At 51.1% G+C, this 21,231-nt stretch overlaps 1 protein-coding gene across 2 annotated transcripts; it reads right to left on the minus strand.

Moving 5' to 3' along the window:
• Nucleotides 1-1,324: 1,324 nt before the first annotated feature.
• ACVR1B (activin A receptor type 1B) lies at nt 1,325-19,773 on the minus strand. 2 transcript variants are annotated; one of them, XM_040581239.1, is made up of 9 exons: nt 19,665-19,773; nt 10,314-10,553; nt 8,790-9,038; nt 7,423-7,653; nt 6,874-7,041; nt 6,184-6,340; nt 5,557-5,681; nt 4,809-4,939; nt 1,325-4,636 (listed from the first exon to the last, which is right to left on the minus strand). In XM_040581239.1, the coding sequence occupies exons 2-9, from the start codon at nt 10,486-10,488 to the stop codon at nt 4,511-4,513; spliced, it is 1,362 nt and encodes a 453-aa protein (XP_040437173.1). In that variant the 5' UTR covers nt 10,489-10,553; nt 19,665-19,773; the 3' UTR covers nt 1,325-4,510. The 2 variants fall into 2 exon arrangements, with proteins under 2 accessions (XP_040437173.1, XP_040437174.1); XM_040581240.1 differs by lacking the exon at nt 19,665-19,773 and adding an exon at nt 18,188-18,753.
• Between the last annotated feature and the right edge of the window lie 1,458 nt (nt 19,774-21,231).

The following is a 21,231-nucleotide window of genomic DNA, read 5'->3' on the forward strand; positions in this document are numbered from 1 at the left end:
TTTAAACTCTCCCCGCACCCGCTGCCTCCCTCCCTTTCCAGGATCGGAGCTTCCCGGGGGCCAGGGAAGCCGCAGACAAAGCTGGGGAGGAGGAAGGGGGGAGCGCAGATGGCAGCTCCCCCTCCCCACGACACCGTTTGTCTGAGCCCACGGAGGACCCCAGGCCCCGGCGGATTTTCCCCTTGATCCGCTCACAAGATGCTCGTTCACGGGAGGCTCTAATTAGGGAGAATTAGTGGGAGCTGTTTGCACAGCACCAGTTGCGCTCTGAGCAAACAGGATTTTACTGGGATGCTGGGCGGTTCGGACTGAGATTTATCCTTGGGAGCTGGGGGGAGATGCTTCGGGGAGGGAGGGGGAGAGGGATGCTTCGGGGAGGGAGGGGGAGAGGGATGCTTGGGAGAGGGAGGGGGAGAGGGATGCTTCGGGGAGGGAGGGGGGGGGATGCTTCGGGGAGGGAGGGGGAGAGGGATGCTTCGGGGAGGGAGGGGGAGAGGGATGCTTCGGGGAGGGAGGGGGAGAGGGATGCTTCGGGGAGGGAGGGAGGGGGGGATGCTTCGGGGAGGGAGGGAGGGGGGATGCTTCGAGGAGGGAGGGAGGGGGGGATGCTTCGGGGAGGGAGGGAGGGGGGGATGCTTCGGGGAGGGAGGGAGGGGGGGGGATGCTTCGGGGAGGGAGGGAGGGGGGGGATGCTTCGGGGAGGGAGGGAGGGGGGGATGCTTCGGGGAGGGAGGGAGGGGGGGGATGCTTCGGGGAGGGAGGGAGGGGGGGGATGCTTCGGGGAGGGAGGGAGGGAGGGGATGCTTCGGGGAGGGAGGGAGGGAGGGGATGCTTCGGGGAGGGAGGGAGGGAGGGGATGCTTCGGGAGGGAGGGAGGGAGGGGATGCTTCGGGGAGGGAGGGAGGGAGGGGATGCTTCGGGGAGGGAGGGAGGGAGGGGATGCTTCGGGGAGGGAGGGAGGGAGGGGGGGATGCTTCGGGGAGGGAGGGAGGGAGGGAGGGATGCTTCGGGGAGGGAGGGAGGGGAGGGAGGAGGGGAGGGGGGGGATGCTTTTCAAGGAGTCACCTCCAGGCCCCCCTCCTGCTTCCACTGTCCCCCCAGAAAGGGACCCCCCCCCCCCCATTTCGGCTGCTCATCGCGGTGGGGGTTGGAAATCCCACCCTGCCACATCCACAGGGAATATTCAACACAATTTTGCCGAGCGGGACGCCCGGGGAATTTATTTTAGCTGCAGGTGAATGAGCCCCCCACAAAAGCTCTCTTCCCCCCCTCTACGCCACAGCGACACCCCCCCCCCCCCCAAATCAACTCCCAACACCTCAGGTGAATAAAACAAACTTTTAATAATGTACAGCAGAAATCGACAGCCTCGGTTTATATTAAACAAAAGATTTCCTATATTACATTGTATTTACATTTGCATACTGAAGAGGTAAAGTGTCTAAGTGGCTATTTTACAGTCCGTTTCTAATCAAATAGACAAACCCAAACAAATAAAAACGGGGCAGGCAAGTACCGAGAGATCCGTTCTGAAGCCAGCGTACCCCCAACGGACACCCCCCCCCAAAGAATCACAAGCTCTCCACCTCCGCCTCTCCCCGAGTACCTGATCTCCCCTCGATCCCGTCAGGATTTCTCATCCCCAACTGCCTGTAGCGTTGCGTTTCCCGCAGCGATTCCCTAGGTTTGCTACCGGTCAGCTAAGTAAGCACTGCACCTCCCTGGCACGTGTTTGCGTGAAAAGTGCTGTATAAATGCTACATAATCAGCGTTCCCGTCTCAAATCCTCGCTTTTCGTCACCTCGCGATGGCATCTCTCTACAAACAAGGTTCCTCCTGCCATCCCCCTCGTAGGGGATACCCCTCGTTGTCCTGCCCTCACCCCTTTCTACCGTTAATCCGGCCTGAAACCGCTCCGCTGTTTGGTTTAGCGCTGAGGCAGATGCATGTGTGGCTACAGTTGGAGGGGTGGGGGGAGTCAGTGCCAGTTACGTAGCTGATTTAGTGTCCTGGAGAAGCAGCCCGCGCGGTTAACGGGGACGGGAGACTCGTACCGGGGAACGAGAGGCGGCGGCAGACGGACCTACAGGCGCGAGGGGCTTCCCTACGGCAGTTTCCATCGCTAAAACCTTCCTCCCCCAACCCAGCGGGCCGGGCCACGGCGAGGGTCCCGTCAGCGCAGCCACCAAGCGCCCACCACCTCGGTTTCTAAACGCAGGGGGGTTGGGGGAAGGGACGGACGGTACCGGAGACGCAGGGTAACCCCTGGCTGAGACACGGCGTCAGGAGGAAGGGGCGAGGGAAGGGAAGCGGTACATTCACCCAGCGACCACTCCACGCTGCTCCGTGAACCAGCCCCGAGCCCGCCGGCCCTCCCGCGACCGCTCAGCTCCACGGGAGGATGCAAAAACGGCTCCAGACACGATGCAAAAAACCCCACTCCTCACTTTACACCAAGTCACAGACAAGAGAGGGAGTCTGGGGGAAGACGGACACACGGACAGATACACAGACAGCAAGAAGAGTGTTTTTTTTTTTTTTAAAAAAAATAAAATAGGTTAACCCCGGCGGCCGGAGCAGAGATGAAACCTCACCTTACAGAGCAGGCGCAAAGTTTGAGTAGAAACAGTTCCAGTGTAAATCGAGCTGTGTGCATTTGGTTTTTTTTTTTTTTTTTTTTTCCTTTTTTTTTTTGCAGTGATTTCTTTACAAACAGGTCAAGAGGTAATAATTATAGATTGTTTTTCTTCTCTTATAAAGAATTAACAACATTAAAAAAAGTTAAAATCCAGACCCTCCCATAAAATAATAATAATAATAATAATAAAAAAATAATAATCAAAACCACTCCAGTTAAAAGTTATGGCTTCAGAGTTCTATACCGTAGATCCTGACCTAACCACCAAACAACCGGCGCTTCCCAGACTGCCTTCAACGCCGTGATCAGCGCGACAGGCTCAACCCTTCGCTAATTCCATTCCTGCTCGGCTCAGCTGTTAAGACAACACTCAAAACCCAACTCTACTTCGCCCCGATCCGGCATTTCACCAAAAGAAAAGTCATGCAAGTTCCCCCCCCTCACCCCACAAGTTATACACAGCCACTTCCAGATGATGAGCTATTTATATATGTATATTCAAAAAAATGGACATCGATTTCCAAACCCACACCCTGGTGTGAGATCCTGCCAAGCGCCGAGCGCCTCTCGGAGGGTGCAGAGCGCACCCAGCCCCCCCCCCCAGGAGTCTGCCCCACGCTGCTGAGCGTGCCTGGATGGGGGATTCGGGAATTGCATTCCTATGAGAATGGTCTTCCTGCGTTTTCCCCGTGGTCTGGTCTCCTTCCAGCCGGGCGCAGTGCCTGCTCTCCGACACGCGTCTCGGCTCTGTGGCATCTCTCCCCCTCCCCAGGTCCTTCTTTCTACCCTACCAAGAATTACAAACCCCAGGGGCTCAAGAAAAAAAAAAACAAAAACCAAAACAACCAACCCAACAAAAAAATAAACCAACAAAAAACCCCAACCACCTGGATTCCAGGAGTGAAGTTAAATCCTCATTTGTTTTGTCTTAAAAAAAAAAAAAAAGGGAAGGGGTGGCAGTGAGGCAACCTGACGGGAAGCTCCTGCAGCCGGCGTCGGGACGGCGAGGCCGCAGCGCCCGTCGGCGAGCGAAGGATCTGGTTTTAAGCAGCCTGTCCAAGCTAGACAATGCTCACTACTCGACAAAGGAGAGCACCAGCGCGCACAGCTCAAAAAAAACGGACACTCTAGATTTGCACATGCACAGAAAGCACGAACAGAGATGAGCCACCCTACGGGCAGACACCGCACGTCTACGGAAGGAGATGAACAGGCACAGGGGACACGCGCACCTCGCGCATGCATACACCATTGCGCACACTGACAGCCAGTCAGATTTCTGGTTTTGACTTAGAATTATTTTGTTTGTTTTCTTTTCAAGCTTAAGAAAAAAAAAAAAAAAAAAAGAGGAGGGAAACGGTTTCGTGAAGCTGATAAACTGTTCAGGCTCAGCCTCTCGGAAGGGAGCACCATTTGTTTTGCAAATGCTTTTTCTGCATAAACGTGCCAGTCCCTGGAAAAAAATAAATCCTCAGAGTACGGCAAGAAAAACCTTCCCTTTCCCTTCCCACTCCCAGCACCTAGCACCCCGGCCTCAACCACCGCCAACGGGTGCACCGCGCGCACTGAACTTTACAGGGATTTCTGTTAAAGAAACAAAGAGTTACGATCATGGCTGAGATCCCTCAGGTTAAGTCCCTCTCAAGTCTTCACGCTGTCAGGAGGTGATCATAAAAGGTTTCTGATTGTTTCATACCCAAGCAGGGAAGAGAGCAATTCCATAGGCTCCGTCACCCCACCGAGCAGCCTGTAGGTCACGCTGTCTGGTTGGTAGCAGTAGATTGGGCAGAAACACGAGGTAGGCCTCCGTCACACGTCTACTCTAGCATGGCAGCTTTTGTGCAGTTTCCTCCTGCTGGGGGGGCTCAGAGCCTAGATTTTCACATCTTCCTGGACACTGAGCTGTGAGAGGGTTTTCTTAATGCGGAGGGCAGTGAGTCGAGCCGCTCCGTTGGCGTACCAGCACTCTCGCATCATCTTACCCATCACCCGTAGCGCCTAGGCGAGAAAAAAAGGCAGACGTCAGCGCTCTGCTCTCCTCTCCCCCGACCCCAAGCTGGTCTGCCAGGCTGCTGCCATACCTCCTAAAATCAGAGCTCAAGTCGCAGCACTTCCTCCTCACTCACCTTCTCCCGAGGGAAGGGGATGCGGAGATGAAAGCAGACCTTACCTCGTAGCTTTGCCACCAGTTTGGGATATTAGGCCGTAATTTCTGATCACACACGACCTTCCGCATCTCTTCAATCGAGGGATCAGAGGGTACCAGGTCGTAGTAGGGAAGCTGATACTCCTCATGGATACCTGAAAGGCAAAGGGGAAATGCAACTCCTGGGAATTGCGCTGAAGACCGACTGATACCGGCTCAGACTACATGACTCACTGCAAAGATGCGTCAACAATTTGCAGTTATTTAGAACAGAAATGAAGAATCTGGGATTTGAGTTTCCAAGAAAAAAAATTAAAAAAAAAAAAAAAAAAAAAAATCGGGGAAATAAAATGCAGCTGTCCAAACTGGAAGAGAGACAGCTGCAACCAACACCTCCCAGCACACAGGCAGGGTCGCTGAGCCGAAGGCAGCAGGATTATCACACGCACGGTGGTGCCGTGCTCCTGCCTGCAGCTGGATGTGCCGAGCCACTCGCTCACACCGATTCGGGGGAAGAAAGTCACCCACCAAACCCATCCCAAGGAACATCGGCCACCAGGCAAAGCAGTAACCCCCACGGGTCGGTCTTAACAGCAGTTGTGGGGTCACCTCGGTTGACACCCTTGGTAGCCACACGCACAGCTGTACCCCCCCACCTCGTAGCTCCGTTCTCCAGGGCTCTTCACACCCCACCAACACCTGACCAACAGAAACGCCGAGGCTAGGAAATCCGGGAGCAAGCCAAGCCGGCGGCATGGGCACACAATATTACCTCCTGCGTTGCACCTTCGAGCAATCTCCCAGTAGACCAAGCCCAAGGCATAGATATCAGCACATTTAAATGAATCAAAATGCTTCATGTTAATGGTTTCATCCAAGACTTCAGGGGCCATGTACCTGCAGGACAGAAAGGGAACAGCATGTTAATTTTGAGCAGGGATTCTCTGCAAGACAGCAAACGGCAAGTTTTCCCACGCAGCACTTCCCAGCAGACAAAACTCCGCTCTGCACAGCCTTAATCAGAACAGAACTGGGCCCTGTGGTCTAACAGAGCGAAAAAAATAACTCGGAAAAGAATATCAAGTTGGGAAAGAGGTAAAAACAGCCAAAAGCACACCAGGCTCCAAGACAGCAGGCCCTAAAAAGCTTCTGAGAACGCCAAGCTTGTGGTCAAGTATTGTACGAGCTCCCTGGTGCCAAGTTTACGTAGCTGGCCTACACCCTTCAGCTTGATGGCGCCTGGAGATGAAGGTACCGAGATACCTTCACCATCAATTTGGGCACAATGCTGACACTCTGAGACATTTGGAAATGCTTAAGAGAGAATTTTCACCAGTGCTCAAGCAGCAGCTCAGGCATTTGCTAGTCAACACTCTCGTGCCTCCCGCCGTTCTCCTACCGTTTGGTTCCGACCCTTTGATTTGGTGCAATATCAATCGTATCCGTAACGGAATCATGCCGGACGGCCAGTCCGAGGTCAGCGATGGCACACGTGCCGTTCTTCTTCACCAAGATGTTCTTAGATTTCAAGTCTCTGTGAGCAATCCCAGGCTTTCCTAACAGAGCAAAATAAAAAGTAGCGAGGGTCAAGGTCTGGTGAAATCTCTTCCTCAAACCGGCGCAGAGGCGGTACCGGATTTCAAGGCGTCGGTTAAACTCTCGGTGTTGCAACACATTTTCCTGTTTGGATCCACTGAAAAATAGAGCAGTGCTGACAGCCTGTGGTAGGCAAAGGCTCTACTCGGGCTTCCAAGGCACTGCTAATGCAGTAGCACGCGGAGGCCTCAAGAGGGATAGAAACTCCATCGTCCCAGGCATCAGAACACGCCGCTGTGGATGCGAGGAGTTCATAATTCTGCCAACATCCCACTCAAGTAGCACCAATTTTAGGACGGGGATGTGAAATGCTGCTATAACTCCCAGGAGCCAGCGCAAGGCTAACCCACTTTGCAGCCAGCCGAAGCCAACGGTCTATTTCTGCTCAATACTGACCAGATGAATCCGGGCTGACTCAGCCCCCCCCTTCTCCTCAATTCTGCTTTATTCTCCCCTCAAACATTCCCAGCACCTTTTTAAACTTTGCTCTTACCCTGAGTACCCACAATCTCCATGTGCAGATGGGCCAGTCCGCTAGCAGCCGACAGGGCCAGCTTGATCATCCCCTCGATAGTCACGGTGTATCGATTCAGGTAGTCAAAGAGAGAACCGTGCTCGTGGTAGTCGGAGACGAGCCACAGCTGAGTCCACGTTCCGTTATCTGCAGCAGGAAAGAGACTGTGCTCAGATACAACCCCAGGGTGGCACGCAGCCATCGAGCCAGCATTTTGTACCTTATCTTTTTTGATAAAGAGGAGAGCTGCTGGGTAAGGCTGCAGCTCAGCAGGCAACCTGGGGGCAAGTAAGGTAAAGAACTTCCAAGGCAAAACACGAGTCTGTGAGGTACAGCTAAAGCACCGCCGCACCTCTTGGCGATTTTACCATCTTTTGGTGAGACACATTCGCAGATGTAGCTACTTGAAAAGTGGCTGACAGTTTCTTTTAACCATTTAATGGTAAAAGCAAGTGATGAAATGCCAGCTCCCAGGAGCAGACTGCACGCTGGTGAAGTCTCTGCTCTCAGGACCGAGGCACTTCTTACCTTTGTTATCCGCAGCAATAAATCCCAGGATGTTCTCATGTCGCAGCATCACAGTTTGATATATTTCTGCTTCCCTAAACCAGGAACGCTCCTCCCGTGAAGAGAAGATTTTTACGGCGACGTCACCTCCACGCCACCTGCCACGCCACACTTCCCCGAAACGCCCTTTACCAATGATCTCCTGAAGGACAATCGTTCGAGCCACAGTCCGTTGGACAAAAAGTGGCAAACCTACGCACAAGAAATTGAGAGGGATGAAGACTTGTTGCAGCAAAAGAAACTCCTGAAAGCCCAGAGTCTGACACAGAGCATCATCAAACCTAGACAGCTCTACAACCAGCAGCCTAAGCAAGCCCCAAACCGGCAAGGGGTGGTAGCTCCTGCATGGGACGCGTCATTTGGTAAATTTACCTCCGCTAAAAAGTAGTAAACCCCCAGAACTTCTCTTAAGAAAGGAGGCCCAACGCAGCTGGCGCCTCTGATGTAAACCACAGAGCTCACCGGCTGAGACTGTGTACAGAAAAGATCCCCAAACATTTTATATATAGCAGATGTGGTGCTAAAGGTTTATTCCCTGGTCAAATATCAGGTTGTTATACTCTCTGCCTCTGTGGATTATCCTACAGATCCCCATCTGCTGCAAATTTATTTTTTTTTAAACCTAACTGCTTTCATACTTCAAAGTCATGAATATAATGACAACTCCCCAATCTATTCTGGGGACAATTTCTTTTAAGTGCTACAGGACGACTTCTAAGTGCTACAGGAGCAAATGCTGTACATCGTCCACTTTGAAGATTCTTTGGGATGAAATGGGCTGGGCAAATGCAGGATTTGCATTTGCAAATGTACTACAATATTTTTTTTTTTTTTTACAGTGCAAAAGCACTGTAAATTTTCAGCTGCTGGGATCTTTCCTGTTTTCCTGCCAGCTTTGATGCAGGTGACATCCTGCATCCTCCTCTGAAAGCCAACAACTCACCGGTTAGCAGTGTTTCCAACCCAAACCCAGTTCCAAGGCTAAATTTGAAATAGATGCAGCCGTTGGGAGTTATCCTCTTGCAGAAAAGGAGGAAAGCTACATAGATTAAGGAGGGAAGCTACATAAGACTAGTTTTTACACATCAGCAGTTAAGGAGTTGAAGTATTCCTCTAGAGCCTGACACAGGGCCGTGGCTACAGTGTTTACTGCAGGACTGAATTTAAAACATGCCCTCCACATTACTCATGACACGGCAACCTGAACAGGCTGACGAGGCAAGAGCCTCACAGCCACACAAAGCTGCGGCAACCAGGAGCCCAGAACAGACTCCTACTCCTTTACAACTACGAGTTCTCATTCGTCATTTCCAGTCATCTCTTAATACCTGAGCCAGAGCCAGAGGTGGAGAGATCGTAGACTAGATCTTGCAAGGTCTTATCCTTCGAAAGGCACATTTCACAAGAGGGGTCTTCCATGTCCAGCCGTTGACGATTGTGATAGACTCGTTGGTGGTGATGAAACACAAAGACTACTATGATCATGACAACAAACACAAGGAAGACGGGTCCGGCAATCACCGCCACTAGCTCCACAGGACCCCAGCTTGACGGGGGCTCGTTATCTTTCAGGTGTCCTTGAGAGGAAAGGAAGGAGAAAACCAGACACTTTTAGAAAACTCTCACTCCTTCATAAGCGTTCTTTAAGGACTTTCTTCTTGTGTTTTAATTATTCTCTCAGAGCCTGGACAATTTTAGCTTGCTGTTCCAGGATGGTAGAGGACACATCGAATGACAGTGTTAACGTGGGACTTACCAAGTCATTGGGCAGGCAAACTACAGCTAAAACCCCCCCAAAAAGACGGTGCTTCAGCGGGATTTCAGGGATTATTGGCACTTGCTATTTAAAAGAGGACAGGAGCCTGCTCTGGGCTGAATTTGCTCAAACAGCCTGCGTTTTACCTTGCACTTGAACTCTCCAAGTAAGAGGAAAACACCACCAGTCAGTAAGGACTCATTTCTCCCCCTTTCTCCTTCGCCCTGTAACTACCAGTGAAGACTCTTGCCTGAAGACAATTTTTTGAGAACAGATAAGACTTCCCTGCTGTTGTCTTCATCCGACCCACTAAATAACAGCCCCAAATGGAGAGTTAACGAGGTATGAGGAAGTAGTGCATGCCCCTCTCTGTCCCAGGAATTACAGAAAGCATCAGACGTTTCCCACACCCTCACTCAAAGGCAGGGCTGCTTCCTCTTCTCGTATTCAGAATCTGGGCACCCCTCCACCCCACACGCTTTACTCTGAAGCTGCTGCAACGTTCCTATACTCGTGGCTCATCACTGAAAAGGTCTGCAGCCTTAGAAGGAGGAAAGCAACTCTATCTGATAAAAGGCAGGCTACAGCACCATTCAGCACCAGAAAAGGGATCTAGGCTGTGCCTGGGGAACACGCACTGTCCTCAGACCCCTGCAGACACAGAGCAACATGCAGCAGAAACTCGTATTTAACTGTAAACGGACACTGCTGCTGCTGCTGCTTCCAGGAGCCTGTGAGGATACCAGCAGCGGGGCTGACAAGGCAAGAGAAACCTCGTAATATGAAGCTACTGAGTGCAGTAAAGCTGCGAGAAATCCCCAGACTTTGGAAACTTCTCCTGCCCTGAAGTACAACCCCATCATCCGATGACATTTTGTCAGCCACAGGGGAGTTCGAGCAACTTCACATTTTAATTTGAAGTAGTTTGTTATTATTTCCACTTCACAGATCAAGGAAATAAACCCAGTGCTCAAGTTCACAGAGCAACCTAAGGGAAGAAGTGAAAACAGGGCCGAGAACTCCTTATTCCCAATCCCAAACAGACAGCTTGCCTCCTCCCCACTTCAAACAGACCATTTATTTAGCTTCTACTCACCACTGGGAACCATTAAATCAATTTTGTTGCAAAAATCAGAGTAGCAGCAGTGAGTATTACGCAGATCTTCTGAACTCAGACAATAGAAGGGTTTCCCAGCAGGAATCAATTTTGCTTCAGGAATGCAGGTCCGCACGTGGTGTTTAACACCATCCAGGTTGAAGACCGAGACCATGCACGCGCCGTCCGTTTCACACGTGGAGTTTGCTTGTTTGCAGTCGGAGCACAAACATGTCAAAGCTGCAGAAATCAGAACAAGACCATGTCCTTAAAACCCACTGGAGAACAAACGCTTGAATGTGAGAAAATGTTCTGCTTTAAAATCTCCCACTTCAGAGGGAACAGGCCGTTGTTAGGCTCAGGAAGAACCTGCTTTAGGAACAGAACAAGTCATGCTCTGTATGTCAGACCCACAAGAACCCAATTCAAACACAAAATACAATGTGGAAGAAGCAGAGGATCCTTTCCAGAAGGTGACTCTCCAGACAGCCCTTTTTTATGCCCCTGTTGCAACCACTAACAGCGATGACCCAAGTCATCCCTGCAAAACTAGGCTAGATTTTCCCGAGATCTGCTCCCAACCCAGCCTAGGCTCAGAACTCAAATGGAAAACAACAATTACTCCAACTGACAGACTCGATTTCACCCGAACCCGCTGTCCAGGCTTCCTCAGCTACACCAAAACCGAGCTGCCCATTCTGGGTCAGCGAGGGACGACCACCCCAGCTCGCGGAAGACAACAAGCAGCTGGCAGATGCCAAAACAAAACCAATTCAAACTGACTCTACGCAAGCCAAGCGTGCTACACCCAACTAGATCAGTCACTTATTTAGTAACTGCTTTCCTGATCCGAGACACTACCACCTTGGGTCAAATAAATTCCTGGCTTTTTGCCTGCTCCCCACGAAGATTATTTGGGTAAAGAGCGAAGGAGAAACTCCAAGGCAGATTCCCACATTTTTTCCGCCTCCCAGCTGTCACTGTGCTTTTCTCAAGCTGCCTGAAAAACTGTAAGCAAATCCCCAGGCATCGCCATCCTTGGGAACAAAGAGCGAACACAACAATGTCAAGAAAAAGGGTGGGGCCTGTTTAGCAGCACACAGTATTTTCTTCAGCTTTCATCAGATCTTTCAGCCTCCCCGGAGGGATTCAGAAACATGTACTTACCCGCTGCAGAAATGGTCTTTCAGGTAAGAGAGAGTCTGAAGAATTGTTTTCAAAGATACAAGAGCCACTGTTAACTCTTCCCCAGTCTGATAGCTAAATCCTCTACGTTGGCTTGTAACCTCTCGGTCTAAAAACAGGCACCAAAACCGGCACCAACGCCTGGGGGGGTGTGCGGGAGCCACCTCCCCGTGCGGCAAGCAAAAGGCTGAGCCCTCAGTCATCCCACCTCTGGCAATCGGCAGATTTAAGGAGCATCAGCATTCCAAGGATATTCATGGCACAGGAAGAGAGAGCCTCTTGCTCCCAGCCAGCACGCGGTCCGCAGCGGAGAGCTACCTCGAGCCTCATGAAAAATAAGCAGGTCCTGATCAACTTCAGGGTTCCTTTAGGAGGAAGACACCCATTATCCCTTATCACCAGGGTCCTAGGTAAATCAGCGAGGCTAATTGCATTAATATTCATTCTTTCTGGATGCTGCCCTCTTCATTTCCTTGCTGTTGTGAGCTGCTTCACAGCTCCAAGGTGGGCTGCAGTATTTCAGACAGGCTAAACGCAGATGCTGGTGAGTTTTAAACCAACAGATTCGGCAGAAGCAGTGAAAAGCCAGTAAAAACCCAGAAGAGCTGTTAAGTGAGACGTCTTTAAAAAGCATCACGAGCAGATGTAGCTTATTACTACGTGCTTAGCACAGGCCAAGGAAAAGGGACATGGACTAGAAAACGGACAGGGAAGACCACGAGACCGGCCTGTATCGAGAAGGGTTGGAGAGCGCCGCACCTAAGGATTATGCAGCTTTTAAGGGGAAACTTTATAGCAAAAGGAAAAAAGCAAACCCACTAATATTCAACGTGACAAACAGCTCTGAGGACAGTGTTTTCCAGTGGTCAGCAGAGCACAGGAAAGACAACTCTTCCGAAAAATACACACACTTGGGGGAACAAAGGTTGGTTATAATGGAGATTTTATGAAAACACGAGATAGGAAAGAGCAGCCAGGGCACATTCCTACCTTCAAGTATACTTAAAAGGAAATAGTCTTTTAAAGCGTCTCCTTTATTCCTTTATCAAAAACTCAAGGTACAAATTAAAAACATTTAAACCACACGCATTTCACCGTGTAGGCTCTTTTCAATTTGATTTAGATACAGCAGAACTGAACTTTGTTCCTGTTAGACTCATTTCTAAGGTCTCGAACCCAAGATTTAAGCTACGGCAGTTTGGCTTTCCAGAAGCTCAGAAATAAACAAAACACTTCAATGCACTAATAAAACTGGTTTTGTAAACTTCTCATTGAAGTATCTGGCTTGAAACGAAGCATCCCTTTGACAAGGAAAGTAGAGGAGCTGGTTGTATCTGCTCACTTTCATTTGTAGAATTAAAAAAAAAAAAAAAAAAAAGGAATCAGTTTACCTGCAAGGTATAATACTAGAGCCCCAGCGCACAGGGACAGAGTAAGATCCTTATCTGTTCTGCAGAAAGCAGAAGTTTCCTGCTAAGGAGGGGTTTGCCCCACAGAGTTCGGCCTCATTTCACCTCGTGGTGCTGTGGGCAGATGCTCCTCCCTTTTGAGTCAACTGCTCTTTTTTCATTTCTTCTTTATTCTTTTTTAAATTCTGATGTTTGCACCTCAAAAAGCCCTACGATAAGGAAAGCGGTGGGCACAAAGAAAACTAAGCCTTCAGCACATCGTGTACCCCTCTCGTCTTTCACAAGATCCTCTAAAAGGGGCTTTCCTGATATTCCATAACCCCCCAAGCTGCAGGCAGGCACTCTCAAATTTTAGGAAAGACTGTCTGATCCCCGGGTAGAAGCTCAAGTCTGGCTTCAGCCTCCCTCACGCATCCAGAAGTTGACTCCATCTATATTTTTATTATGAAAAAGCCTAGGATATCAAAGTCTGCCGTGGCTACAGCCCTCTTCTCCCTAAGCATCACCTACCTACCGCCGGCTGCCAGCTCCCACAGGCACCGGCTGTGCCAGGGAGGAAAGGCCTGTCTGCACCGGGGCTCGCCGGGAACCCGGGAGCTTCCGGCAGCGCGGAGAATTACAGGGCAACCTGCGTGGGGCCAGCATTTCCAGTTGGATTAACCAGAAGGGAAATTTTTTCTCCTATCAGTAACACCAGAAGCCAGGAAAAAACCTCAAGCGTTGTCTCCCCTTGGGTGGGGGTCAGAAAAAGTGAGACGGGTACACAGAGCCCCCCCCTGTCACACATCTCTGGGGCGCTCCTGGGAGCAGCCGGGGACGCCTGGGCAAAACCAAAGGAGACAGGAGTGAATAAAAGCATTTTTCATGCCAATAGCATGCTTTTTATTTGGGAAGAAAAGCTCCTATTGAGCAAACCATATAATCTACTTAAAATAAAAAAAAAAACACAAAAAAAACCCCCGAAACTGACTGGGCTGAAGAAAATAGATGGGGCAAAGGAAAACAAAAGAGCAGTTCACAGAGCCAGGGCGGTGAGTTCCCCTCTCAGAGAACGCCTGGGGATGAATCTGCATGAAAGGTGCTACAGAAGTTGGCAGCAGAGACTGCTCTATCTGCTCAGCACACTCTTTCTGACATTCTGCTCAGAGACAAACCCAACCCTTTCAAGAAGCTGTTTAAACAAGCCTAACATTAAGCTGCAGATCCTCCGAACGAAAGCTTTGTTCTCACTCAAAGAGATGGATCAGGTTGGTATTTCTACTGAAGCAAACCCTCACTGCGATTTCATCCAAGGCACAGCGCAGGCGGTCGTGACATCAGTCGCAGAAGCAAGCCAGCCCGGTGCCCGGTCCTCCCCGCTCTTCCTAAAAACTGGAGCAGTCAGGCGGCGCTGCCAAAAGACAAACTCTCCTTGAGGCTCGACTAACGCAAGCCAGGGCTTGGCTGCCGGGCCAGGTACTCCTTCAGGTGACCACCCCGAGCCCAGGAGTCGCTTCTGCTCCCCGTGAGGTCCCCAGCGAGGTTCACGGCTTACAGGTGGCAGCGGGATTGCTCCCAGCAGGAACCCGGGGCACGGAGGTATTAGTATCCCTTTGCATTAACTACAGCGGAGAGGAAAACCAGAGAAGGCCCTCTTGCAAACTGAAGCAACATATATTTACAAAGTAAATCCAAACAAACAGGTGGGGGGCCATGGATTAGAGCTCTAGGCTCCAGGGAGACTAAAATATTAAGCTCTGACAGTCAAAGAACATTTCCTTTTTTTTTTTTTTCCCCCCAGCAACTCTGAGCTCATTCTGCACATATTTATTCTCACACAGGATTGCATGTGTCAAGATGTCTCTGCAGCTAGACAGGGGAAAGTTTCACAGCAAAAATCTAATGTAATGGTGTCAACCACCTTTTGGAATACATTTTCCAAAAATCTCCTGAAGCTGTGCTATGCAAGATGACATTTTCTCAGGACTAAACGCTACCTGATCAAGATGTATTAAGATAATCAACCTGAAGATGATCATTGGTAAAATTGCCAATACCCACCCACGTATTTACCAGATAAACAGATTTTTGCAGAGATTGTAAGCTGCTGTTCTTTTTCAACAGTTTGAATTGAGGCTGGAAGAACAATGATTCCCCTGACTTCTGAGCTTTTATAAGGCTCTGGAACAGGAGCTGCAATTTATTATGTCTCTGTACAGCACCTAACTTAATGAGACCCAATCTAGTAGCGATGTTTTAATGCTGCAGCAGCATGATGTTAGCAAGAGAAATGGAAAACAATTGGGTTTGTACCTCTGCTGTTTCTTTAGATGCTATAACGAAGAGGGACGTGTGTAAACATGCTTGGAAGAAAGAAATACCTTCCAGTGTTTCACTATACGCTGTGCCGAAATAAAGAATAACCTTTATCACAGAGTGCTCTGCCCAAGAGCAGGTTAGGAATAAAATCCGTTCCCCCGCGGCAAGGGAGCAGAGGTCCGTTCCAAGAGTCCCTTTGTGCTCCTCGTGCAAGCATACCACCCCAAGAACACTGCTTCAAGAGAACCACCAGGGCTTAGTTTTCAAAAGGCAGGAAGGAGGACACTCAAAGCCATCTGATGAAGACTTACCTCCCATTATATTCACTACAATTTTTCTGCTGTCTGGTGTCAATAACTGGGATTTCCCCATCCCCATCTAGGATATGCCCTCCTTGTACGGCACACTGGTATCGCTCCGAGCCCCAGAGTCAGCTCATCTACACCCACCACCTCCACCATCGAGTGCGAGGCCAGCTCTGGATGCTCACACTGCCCCCGTTTCCTTACAAAGGAGCTGAAGAAATTAGCACAGATTTGTCCTTCTGTAGATACAGCACCACCACCTCGAATATCTTTCCTACATCTCGCTGCCCCATCAACTTCTCCTCCTACTTTCAGATCTCAACATCTCTTTTGCTCCTTGCTGGCGCTTATGAAATCTACTGACCCACTGCTGCTAAAAGAAACAGAGTTAAAATTAGCTGCAAAGTACTATGAAAAAAACCACTTTCACGCATGTCATCCAGAAACTAAAAATTATACTAGGATATTTAAAGTTGGAAACGAGAGTCTCAACTTTTTCAAGCTGGCTGCAGTTCCCTGGCACAGGTTGAACCTGACATGAACACATCATGGCTGCCTAGAAAACATATACTAAATGGAAAAAGAAAAAAAAAAAAGGCAGGAAGAACATGCCCTCACCTTTAAAGTGAAGAGCTTTCCCTGCATCCACTCAACTCACACAAAAGGAGAGCTTCTTAATGAATTTTAAATAAGCGTATTGACAGGACTCTCATCATTAATAGGTTAATTAGAAGAAGCTTTGACATTTCTGTTGCTCTTCAACTCGGAAAACAAACCTACGGCTCCAAACTCCCTCTCCAGGCTCTGGTCTGGCACCTATTTTGTGTTTTAACTTGTTAGGAAACCAGTTTAGGAGCCACCCATACCACACCAGTCCCGGGGAAGAAAGTCTTGCAAACCAGCCCACATGGCAAGGCAGATGCACAGGTCATCATTACTGATGGTTTTCAGGACTTAAAACCGATGCTGTGTATTCTCAGGCAATTGGCACACGCTTTTTCAGAGTTGAAATAACAAGTTGTTTAATGTGCAGTCTATATTCTGACACCCAACGGTCCGCAGGTTACTTCCAAGAAGCCCACAGAAAGCAGTAAGCGTTAAAAAAGCAAGGCTTTGGTGTGCCGGGAAGCCTGCTTTTCTGCTGAAAAAAAAAAGGAAATACGGGTCCACAATCAAAGAAAAGAAAGGCTGGCATGCCAGTGGCTTAAATAATGAGGACAAAAGAGCGCTCCCACCCCATATGAACGCTCACACACAACGGTCTGATTCTACCAGCTCAGCACCAGCCAGCGTTTCACCCCTGCAATACCACCACAGCTTTCTCCCTCAAGACGAGCAATTCCTTCTTGGTCTGCTCAGATAACCGCGCTGGCTGTGCGGTGGAGAACATATTTCCACTGGTCAACACCCAGTGAACTTTGCTTGCTGTTAAGAGAATTGACGTTTTACTTCACTCCTTTCGCAATAGCGATTTCCGGAGCATCCACTACTGGCAGCGGACGGCTGTACCCAGGGAAAAAAAAATCCGAGCTGTCTGGCCAAGGAGCTGGAGGAGTTCAAGAATGCTTGTTGGACACCGTTTTTAATTTCCAGTTAGAGAAGTCTTTCTTGGAAAGTTGTAAGATCTAAACTTATGGACCACGCGGAGTTTTGCCTGATTTAACCGGGTAAATATTTTAAGCAGGTGTTAATAATAAAATCTGCTGGCGCAAGATTGCTCCCCACGGTATTCTTTTCCTTTATTTCAAGCACGCAAACACAGCCTACCTATAACCACCCCATAACCATTGCTGCAGAGGCACCTTTTATTTATTTTTTTTTTAAAGGAAGGAGCGTGTGGGGGGGTGTTTTCTACTCTGTTTACCCATGCACACAGAGGTTCCCAGCTCCCAAGCACTGCAGAAATGAGGATGTTTTTCCAACCTACCCTGAAATAAGCAGCTATTAAGATCTCTTGTATAAAGCACAATAGTTAAGGGCAGCCCTCGCTGGATGAGGAGGCAAACCGAAGCGTGCATCATGGCTGCTCTAAGCAGCAACCAATTTGCAGGGTTCGAATCCCTGCCACCCTGCACCCAGCTCCACAAGCGCAGCTCCCTCGTGTCCCTGAAGCCAGGCTGAGCTCACACCTTTTACCGGACAGCACGAACAAAACCGTACGGCGCGTACTGAGCGGAAACAATAGCCAGCCATATAGAGCCCAATATCAAAGGCACTAAGAGTCGGCTGAGTTTCCAGGAGATACGCACAGTCAATTGGCCATTTCCTGTTTATTTATTGTTATTTTTTTTTTTTAATCAACACCAGCTGCATATAAAATGTGAAGCGAAAGTCTGAGAGCAGACGTGCGACGAGTCTCATTTGGTCCTGCTTTGCCATTTATCACAGAAAAGCTGAAACATCTTCCAAAAGCTGCATTTTACTTTAGGTTTAAAACAAAGCAGAGCCACTCTCCCCTAAAGCACATTTCTATTGCCAGATTCAACAGGACTCATAAATACACCCCTAACCTACTGCCCTAGTGGGGTTTAAAGCCATTTTCTGCAGCTAACAAGTCCGGATCTGCACGCGCGAAGTTATGTATTACCAACCGACTGTCGGAAGGTAATAACACGGACGGTGAGAGGATTGGGGAGGAGAGAAAATATTTCAGTGTGGTTCCTGTTGGAACAGGTACCTGCGTTACACAAGCAGCAATTGCCCCCGATAGCCACAGAGAGACGGACTGTGTTGGTGAAGCCTCACACACCGGAGAGGCCACCGCCACCAGTTTGTCCTCTGTCCCTGCCAGCTGATGCTCAGAGATGATTTGGGCTCGTCCACCTCCGGGGAAAAGGGTCAAAGTCTTCAAAATCACGGAGCCGGTACCCCTCACCCAGAAGCAGCAGCGGTTGCACCCCGCCAGGTAAAGCAAAAGCATCGCCACGGAACAAACAACCGAACAATGAGTTTTCCCTCCCTCCAAACAAATATTTACAGTTGCCACAATCCAGAAGCACAGGCTTTTTAGAAAGGTTTCTATTCCAAAAAAATTACCCGCAGATTCCAAGAGGGCGTAGATGAAGCACAAGCTGATCGCTGGGGGGGGGGGGGGGGGGGGGGGCTGCCCAAGCCCCCCCCTGAGCTGGGTTAACAGAGGGATGGGAAAAAGCCACAAACTCCAGAGGTTTGAGGGAGGCTCAGCCACAACGTGGTGGCACTTCCCACCCCGGGGCTGAGCCACACACCCAGCTCCTGCCCCCCCAAACCCACCGCCGCGGACCCACACCCCCAGCCCCCCAACACACAGAACCCGCCCCCCCCGTTCTTCCTCACCATGGGGAAAAAAAACCCATCAATTGTAGGGTTTTTTTTTGGTGATTTCCTGAAGACGGGCTGGAAGGTTCCCAGTTTTCTTCCCAGCCAAAGCCTGGAGCATCCCCCGGCACCGCACGACTCCCCCGCACCCCAATGGCTGCAACCCCCCCAGACACACTGCGGAAAGCATGCCCCCTCCCCCAAAAACCCCCCACAAACCTCAAGGGTCCCCTCCACAACACAAACCCCGGCAAAACGCCCCCCCTGCGAGCCACCCCTCCCCCCCCAGGATCGACCCCTACCAACACAGCGGGGACTCAGCTCTTTGCTGACGTCCTTAATGGCTCCTGAGACACCCCCCCCCCCCCCCCCCCGCTATGGGACCCCCGGTCCTTCTCCCCACCCTGAAACACCCGCCTCTGCCCCATCCCCCCTCCCCCCGCCGGCAGCCCCCCCTCCCCCCGCCTCAGGGCCCTCCCCACAGCCTCAGGGGCACCTCCAGGACCCCAATCCCCCCTCATCCCCTTCCTCCCCCTCCCCCCCCCCCCCCCCCCCCCGCCCCCCACTAAAACCTCCCCCCCCGCCCCCTCAGCTGCCCCACAGCCCCCCCCGGCCCGGCCTCACCCCCAGGCCCGGCCTCGCCCCCGGTGCCCCCCCCCCGCTTCCCACAGCCCCCCCGCCCCGCCTCGCCCCTCGGTTCTCCTCACAGATCCCCGTTTCCCCTCACGATTCCCCCCCCCCCCCCGCCCCGGTTCCCCTCAGCACCCCCCAGTTCGCCTCACGACGCCGGGCGGGGGCGGGGCGGCGCGCCGCCATGTTGTGCCCGGTTCGGGCCGGGCCCGGGGGCCGCCACTCACCGCGGGCCTCGCCGAGCACGCCGGTCAGGAGCAGGGCGAGCAGGGGAACGGCGGCGGCGGCGGGCGGCGGCGGCGGGCGGCGGGCGCGGGGGGGCGGCGGCGGGGCGGCCATGGCGAGCGCCGCGGCCTCGGTGCCGAGCGGCCGGCAGCGCCTGCGGGAGGGGCGAGCGCCGGCGCGCGGCTGGGGGCGGGGCCAGCCTTAAAGGGGACGGCCCGCGCCCGCGTCTTAAAGGGGAGGGTCCGCCAGGCGCCGGCCGGCTGACACGGAACTGGCGTGTTAGGGGCGGGGGGGGCAGCGTGCGTGTGCAAGCGTGATTTGTGTGTGCAAGCGTGATTTGTGTGTGCATGCGTGGTTTGTGTGTGCATGCGTGGTTTGTGTGTGCAAGCATGGTTTGTGTGTGCAAGCATGCATGCGTGCTGTGTGCATGCGCAGTTTGTGTGTGCAAGTATGAAGGCAAGGTTTGTGTGTGCATGCATGATTTGTGTGTGCATGCATGATTTGTGTGTGCATGCATGCGTGCTGTGTGCACGCGTGGTTTCTGTGTGTATGCATGATTTGTGTGTGCAAGCATGCATGCGTGCTGTGTGCATGCGCAGTTTGTGTGTGCAAGTGTGCAGGCAAGGTTTGTGTGTGCATGCATGATTTGTGTGTGCATGCATGATTTGTGTGTGCATGCGTGCGTGCTGTGTGCACGTGTGGTTTGTGCATGCATGATTTGTGCATGCATGATTTGTGTGTGCAAGCATGTATGCATGCTGTATGCATGCGCGGTTTGTGTGTGCATGCATGCGTGGTTTGTGTGTGCAGGCAAGGTTTATGTGTGCAAACGTGCATGCATGATTTGTGTGTGCAAGCATGCATGTGTGCTGTGTGCATGCATGCATGCTGTGTGTGATTAGGGTGTGCGAGCATGCATGCATGCTGTGTGCACACGTGGTTTGTGTGTGCAAGTGTGTAGGCAAGGTTTGTGTGTGCAGGTAAGGTTTATGTGTGCAAACATGCATGTGTGATTTATGTGTGCAAGCATGCATGCGTGCTGTGTGCATGCACAGTTTGTGTGTGCAAATGTGCAGGCAAGGTTTGTGTGTGCAGGCGTGCATGCGTGCTGTGTGCGTGTATGGTTTGTGTGTGTGGGGTGTGCAAGCATGCATGCGTGCTGTGTGCACACGTGGTTTGTGCAAGCATGCATGCGCGGTTTGTGTGTGCAGGCAAGGTTTGTGTGTGCAAGTATGCATGCGTGCTGTGTGCATGCACGGTTTGTGTGTGCAGACGTGCATGCATGATTTGTGTGTGCAAGCATGCATGTGTGCTGTGTGCATGCGTGGTTTGTGTGTGTGATTGGGGTGTGCGAGCATGCATACATGCTGTGTGCACACGTGATTTGTGTGTGCATGCATGCGCGGTTTGTGTGTGCAGGCAAGGTTTGTCTGCACAAGTGTGCATGCGTGGTTTGTGCAAGCATGCATGCTGTGTGCATGTGTGATTTGTGTGTGCATGCTGTGTGCATGTGTGATTTGTGTGTGCAAGTATGCATGTGTGTATGACTTCCACATGCATGCCTTTGTG

The sequence above is a fragment of the Falco naumanni genome (genome assembly GCF_017639655.2).
Source record: "Falco naumanni isolate bFalNau1 chromosome 20 unlocalized genomic scaffold, bFalNau1.pat SUPER_20_unloc_2, whole genome shotgun sequence".
Lineage (NCBI taxonomy): Eukaryota > Metazoa > Chordata > Aves > Falconiformes > Falconidae > Falco > Falco naumanni.

Coding starts and splice junctions, on each gene's coding strand:
- ACVR1B (XM_040581239.1), bottom strand. CDS start 10,488: ATGGTCTCGGTCTTCAACCTGGATGGTGTTAAACACCACGTGCGGACC. Junction 9,039..10,313: donor TGATTTAATGGTTCCCAGTG/GTGAGTAGAAGC, acceptor TTTCCTCTCAAG/GACACCTGAAAGATAACGAG. Junction 4,940..5,556: donor TCGAAGGTGCAACGCAGGAG/GTAATATTGTGT, acceptor TTTGCCTTTCAG/GTATCCATGAGGAGTATCAG.